We start from the raw sequence: 6,159 nt of genomic DNA, 5'->3' as shown, positions 1-6,159 counted from the left end.
TGAGGCTGTCCTAAACCCTGCTGCAAGTGTGGATCCATCCTCCTCCCCTCTGGGTTATGCTGTGGGTGCAGTACAGTCTCCTCAAACCACAGCCACGTGGCACAAATTTATAGGGACTCCTGGAAATCCAACCCAGCTCTTGGCAGCAGGGCTGGAGGTTAAACAGGTTCTGAACAACACTGAAGGAGGACACAATGGCCAGTGCAGTTAAAATCTCTTCAGCAGGCAGTGCCACTCCAAATGGCAGGCATTTTTCAAGGATTTTCTCAAAGCATAATTCCATTACTACAACAAAGAGCATTTTTTGCTGATACAGTGTGACTGAAGTGTTGGAAAGAGAAGGGTCCTTTAAGAAGCTCTGCTGGAAGCAGTGTCTGCATGTCCTGCATGGGTGGGATTCCCTTCTCCAGGGTGTGTCAGAGTTCACTTTCTTCTCAGCAGGAGCAGGAGCTGCAGCTCCCGAGGGGAGGAATGGAAGCAGGCAGTGCTTTGCACCTGCTGCCTGCCACGTGTTGGGCTGACGCTGGGGTTGGATGTTTCATGGGAATTCTTCAACTCACTGGAGCCTTTTCCTTAGGCTGGGTGTATTCCAAACAGTTGATACCTGTTTGGCAGCCTGGAGCCTCAGAGGCTGTAACTTTTTGTATCCAACTGGCTTGAACAGATACCTAAATATATATATTACAACTATAGATGTAGTCTAAATATAAAATCTAAATATATAACTATATAAATATTCTCACAAGGAAGGGAAGATCATTCTGTCAAGAGTACCTTGTGTCAGACCTGTAACTTCAGTGCAGACCAAGAGAATGCAGCTCTTGCCTTAAGCAGGTCCCCAGTTGCTCTGACAGTCACGGCTTTGGAATGATGACAGGGGCCTGTTTATTGCTATGGAGACATGGAAAAAGAATGGAAACATGGAATTACGTGTGTCATACACAGAAGAATGAACTCATACTAGAAGTCTGCTCAAGGATCTTGTTTTTCTTCCTGCTGGCCGTGGCTTCACAGCAGTAGTTCAGTTTTTGTGTACTCTCAAGGCATAATTGCATTTAAATTTATTATATATATATATATATATATAAATACATACGAAGACTATGTAGCCATATGGATCCAGCTGGGACTCGAAGGATCCTTTGTGAGCTGCAGGGCTCAGCCGGGGTCCCTGGTCCCCGGTCCCTGGCAGCGGAGCCGCCGGTGCTGTCCGAACTGTGCCCGCTCCGTTCCGCCATGGCGCGCGCGCTCCGTTTACCCATCGCCATGGCAACGGCCACGCCCGCAGGACCCCCTCGCGCGCCGCCATAGCTGCCCACGCAGCGCCTGACGCGCGGGCGCCGCGCGGTGGCCGAAACCGGCCCGTGAGCGGAGGCGGCCGGCGGGCTCCTGCAGGCGTGGGGCGGTCCTTGGGCTCCGCGCTGCCGCGGAGCACGCTGGGAATGGGAGTCTCGCACCCTACGGCGCTGAAGGGAGCAGAGCGGAACGGGGACACGGTTCCCAGCGTGCAGCGCGCCGAAGGGGGGGACGGGGCTTTGCACGCTCCGCCTCTCGGGAGTTGTAGTCTCGGTGAGAGACAGGGACGGGCGGACCGGAGTGACGAGGACTGCGCTTCCCGTCGGGCGGCGCGTCCCCATTGTGGGCACGCTCGCAGCCCATTGGCTGCCGGCCGCGGCCGGGCCTCGCTCCCCGCCCGCTGACACAAAGCGGGTCCAAGATGGCGGAGGCGGGCGCGGGGAGCCCGCACGGCGGGGACGCGGCGCCGCCGGGGCCGCCCGAGGAGCAGGAGCTGAGCCGGCGCCTCCGCCGCCTCTACCCCGCCGTCAACCAGGACGAGACGCCGCTGCCGCGCTCCTGGAGCCCCAAGGACAAGTACAACTACATCGGCCTCTCGCAAGGCAACCTGCGCGTCCACTACAAAGGTGCCGGGCTGGGGCGTCGGCGCCGAGTTCGGCCTCGGCCCGGAGCGGGACGGCCCCGGCGGGGCCCTCGGCCCGGCCGCTCCGCGGGGCCCTCCGGGCGCGGGCTGAGCCGGCAGCGGGTCCGGCGGCCCCGGGGCAGGGGCGCTGGGGGCAGCGCGGGGACGGGCGGCGCCGAGCTCCGGGAGCCTGCTCGGCCCCGAGCCCCGGCTGGGCTGCTCGGGCCGGGCTGCCGGGGCTCGGGAGCGGAGGCGCTGGGGAGCCGGGGGCTCTGCCCGGCGGGGTGTGTGGCCTTATATAACGCTGTGCTGTGCCGCTGGACCGGGCCCGGTGCGGGCAGACCGGCTGTTTACTCTGTCATCCTGCTCAAAGGCAGCCCAGCGCTCGGATGGCCCCGACACGCTGCCTGCCTGGGCTTTGGCTCCTCGGGTTTACACCACTGAGCTGCTCGCTGACTTGTAGTGCGATGTTTTCCTTGCTCGCTGTTGGAGCTGTTCTCCCTACCCACCCAGCGGAGAAGAGATCATTCCTTTTCCAGCCTGGCTAGTAAACACTGATGTCATTCCCTTCTTGTGTAATCATTTTTGTCTTCTCTCTGTGTACATTGGTCTTCAAATTGTGTCTGTGGAGAGGGGGAGAGGTGGTACTGAGAGTCTTTCTCAAAAACTTCCTGGTGAAAACAAAGGGAAAGCTGAAATGCTTGTGCCGTAGGAATTGTTCTTGGTGGCAGTGCAGAGTTGTGTATGCTGGTTCTCTGGAACGTGTACTTTAAATGGCTGGCTCCGTGTAGAAACAGATCCCTGCTGGCTTCAGACAGCGAGGCTTTAGATCAGGATACATGAGAGGCCAGATCCCCTCAGTACTTACATTTCTGTTCTTTCTTAGGTCACGGTAAAAATCACAAAGATGCTGCCTCGGTCAGGGCCACTCACCCCATCCCTGCAGCCTGTGGCATTTATTACTTTGAAGTGAAGATCGTCAGTAAAGGTAGAGATGGGTAAGTGCTCCTTGCAGCCCAGTGCCTGGGATGTGTGGCTGGCAGCTCTGCTGGACTCTGGCCTCCTTTCCGGAAGGGTTCCAGCTCCCTGTTCCAGGCAGGCACAGCACGGGCAGGTTTTGTCTCCTGCTGAATGGATCCAAACGAGGTGGAATGCCCTGGAAGCAGAGGCACTGGCACAGCTGTGTCCTGAGCTCTTGGAGATGGGGACTTCTAAAAAAAAAAATTCAGTAGATTGGGGGTCTCTGGTGTGATATGAATTAAAGTAGGTTTTCTTCTTGCTGGCAAGGTCTGGTCACTCTGGTTTCTGGAATTGTGATGCCTCAGAAATGAAGTGAAGCAGAAGGGAGGAGCCTTGAGCTTAATTTTGGACTGCTGCAGTGGTGTTGATGTGGTGAAGAGTACTGGAACACTGGGGAAAGCAGTAAAGGGGCATTTCTAACAAGGTCTGGAGTTCTCTTGTTAATGTGGGTTTAATTTTTACTCATTATGAAGGTGTCAGTCTGCTCTGTGTGGATGGCCCTGGCATTGTTTGTTGTTAAATGATGAATATGGCAGGAATATTATCTGGAAGGCAAAGCCACACAGGAGGAGGGATTTGGTGTAATTAATTAATCCAGTCCTTCAGGTGTGACATTTGAACTCCGACCAGTTTAAGGGTTGTGGGGAAGGCAGCAGATGTTCCTACTAAAAACCAAACAAAAGTGACAACTTGTTACAGTTGATTTTTTTTGCTATCATTGTTGAAGTGAGAAGTGGCCTACTTGTAAAGGGACTTGGAAGGATCTTGGTTTGTGCTGCATTTAGGCCCTTGATAATTACTAGGTTATCTGCAAAGGTGGATGCTGGGCTGAATTCCTCATAAATGCAGGGAAAAGACCATCCTTATTCCTTCATTTCACTGACCTGGCTATTAACTGCTTGTCTGTTTTGAAACACTGCCCTTGATTAGTTTATGTAACTGCTAAAATTGAAATAATTTGCAGTGAGCTTCAAGACAATTTTCCAAAGAAATCACATTACAAAAGGTCACTGAACAGCACTTAATCTTTACTGCAGTCTAGATCAATCTTAAAGGGAGATAATGGATTTTTCTGCTTGTCTCCCAAGATCAGAGTTTTCTGTTTTAACAGTTTGTTGTTTTTATTGTATTCTGTAATTACAGTGATTTTCCAGGAATAATTAATTCCAAAGAGACAGACCCATGTGTGTTAACACCACAACCTGAACAGGAGCTGCTGCTAGCTCTGATCTGAGGTTGGGCACTGGAGGGGCTTTGAGAGCCTCCCTGATGTCTGAGCCATTCCTGTGCCCTGTTTTTCTTTTGCTGGTCGAGACAGATCCAGCTTTTATCTCATACAGGGTGGTGCTGGGGATTTGTGGTTGTGAATTTCCACTGTAGCTGCTGCCTGGCTGTCACTTGAGAACGTGTTTTTGTGTGTCTCACCTTTAATAGTTTGAATTGTTCCTGCTGGAGGCTCAGTGTGTTGTACTGGTGAACTGTGGCAGGGATCTCTTCTGGGGAGGCTCCCCAGTGTTGATTCCATCATGGTGGTGTCAGTTCAAAGGATTGATTGAAGGTGCAGACATCTAAAGAAGGGATTGAGGGAATGAAGTTCTGAAGCAGTGTAAGTGGCAAAGCCTGTCCCTAGGAACAACACTTTAGCAAGGGGAGAGGAAGAGGAATCCTTCTTTCAGAATGGGTGTTTCAGCCTCTGCCCTAGAGCTGGTTATTTGACTTCTGTGTGAGGTAAGGATGTGCAGTTATTCCCTGTGTATCTCCTTCTGGAGTTTGTGATGGCATTTCACATTTGGGTTTAAAATCTGAGTGATTTGGTTTCAAAACAAGACTTACTCAAGAAAGGCTTTAGTGAATTGAATTTCAGGAAGTGTTGAGGAGTCTGATTTTGCTCAAAGCTGTTGTCTTCCTGTGCTCAGCATTGTTAGTTTAGGGCACTGCACTCTGGTTAGATACTGATACTTGCTAATAAACAGCAGAAATGAAGGTTTCAGATAAGAAATGGGATGGAAGCTCCCAGTGGCTCTTAATGGAGAATAAGAACCCCAGAGCTCACCCAATGCCTTCCTGCAGCCTGCCAAGGGATGTTGCCTGTGTGTGACCTGCTCTGATAAGAGCCTTCTTGAGCTGGCATCAGGCAGTGCCATTTTGGATTGGTGATGTCACTGTGGGAGAGAAACCTGAGCTATGGAGATGACTCGGGTGTCAGGACCACCTTTTTAACTTCTCCCCTGCTTTTCATTGGACTGAGAGGAGACCAGTGTGCTCTGGTTCTCTCCTGTTTTCTCCCAGTACATCATATCCTAGCAGGCAGAGCACACATCCCTGCCTCCTGCTGTTTTCCAGGCTGAGAACTCCTGTGCTCGCCCCAGAGCCAGCACAGGGGAAGAGGGAAGGAGGGATTGCAGCAGCACAGACACAATGTTGCTTTCTCCTGCCACAGCTGGTAGAAAAACTTCTTTTGCACTGCCCTGTCTCCCCTGCGCCTTAATGCACCTGCCCCAGAAAGGTGCTTTTGTTAAAGAAGCAAACAATGATTTATGAAAGCTCTGCCTTTGCCATCATTGGACTTTTCTCCCTCAGCATTGGTAAAATCCTTTGCTGGTGGATATTTCAAAGCAACTACAGCATCCAAAAATTCCATTTAGTGCATGTAAGAAACTTTTAAGACTGATCAGGCTTTCTTAGTTTTGGATTTTCCACTGCTCATGAGATAAAACCACAGTTCTTTGAGAAGGACAAGCATGAATCAAACTTACTTTTAGTTGAACAGTAGCTATTTTTTATCCTGGTGGATTTAGTCTTAATTGATAAGAGGTCATGTTTATTTACCAGGGTTTTTTTGTGTAGTTTTGTTTGGTTTTTTTGTTTTTGTTTTTTTTTTTTTCTGGGAGAGGGGAGGCTTCCAGGATACCATTGAAAAATTGTCTTGACAAGGTTTCTAGGTAGCATGGAACAAATCAGATCTGTCAGTCTGTTGATCTGTTGCTACTTCTTGATGGGGGAGATGGTTCTTATCCTCGGAGAGCAGAGCAGAACTCAGTTTGCAGTCTCTGGTCCCAGCCCTCCTGTCACCTCCTTGTCTGTGCTGAGCACACAGGGAGTGGTTCTACAGCACTTGGGGGTGATACATGTCAGGGCTGTGGGATTCTGCCCTTGCATTTGCTGTGTGTTTCTACCCCTTCCCTCATGCAGACACACTGCTGCCCTGTCCTATGGAGAGC

The 6,159-nt window shown here is 51.2% G+C and overlaps 1 protein-coding gene across 2 annotated transcripts in view; it reads left to right on the top strand.

Moving 5' to 3' along the window:
• The first annotated feature begins 1,591 nt into the window (after nucleotides 1-1,591).
• RANBP10 (RAN binding protein 10) overlaps nucleotides 1,592-6,159 on the top strand; it is a 63,898-nt gene continuing 59,330 nt past the window's right edge. Inside the window, exons 1-2 of one of the 2 annotated variants that reach the window (XM_054640584.2) lie at nucleotides 1,592-1,922; nucleotides 2,805-2,916. In XM_054640584.2, the coding sequence (XP_054496559.2) occupies nucleotides 1,718-1,922; nucleotides 2,805-2,916 (317 nt within the window). In that variant the 5' untranslated portion in view covers nucleotides 1,592-1,717. The remainder of the gene's footprint in view (nucleotides 1,923-2,804; nucleotides 2,917-6,159) is intronic. The other variant, XM_054640583.2, reaches the window with a different exon arrangement.

This window comes from Agelaius phoeniceus, chromosome 12 (assembly GCF_051311805.1).
Source record: "Agelaius phoeniceus isolate bAgePho1 chromosome 12, bAgePho1.hap1, whole genome shotgun sequence".
Classification (NCBI taxonomy): Eukaryota; Metazoa; Chordata; class Aves; order Passeriformes; family Icteridae; genus Agelaius; species Agelaius phoeniceus.
This window is presented reverse-complemented; position numbering and strand designations above follow the sequence as displayed.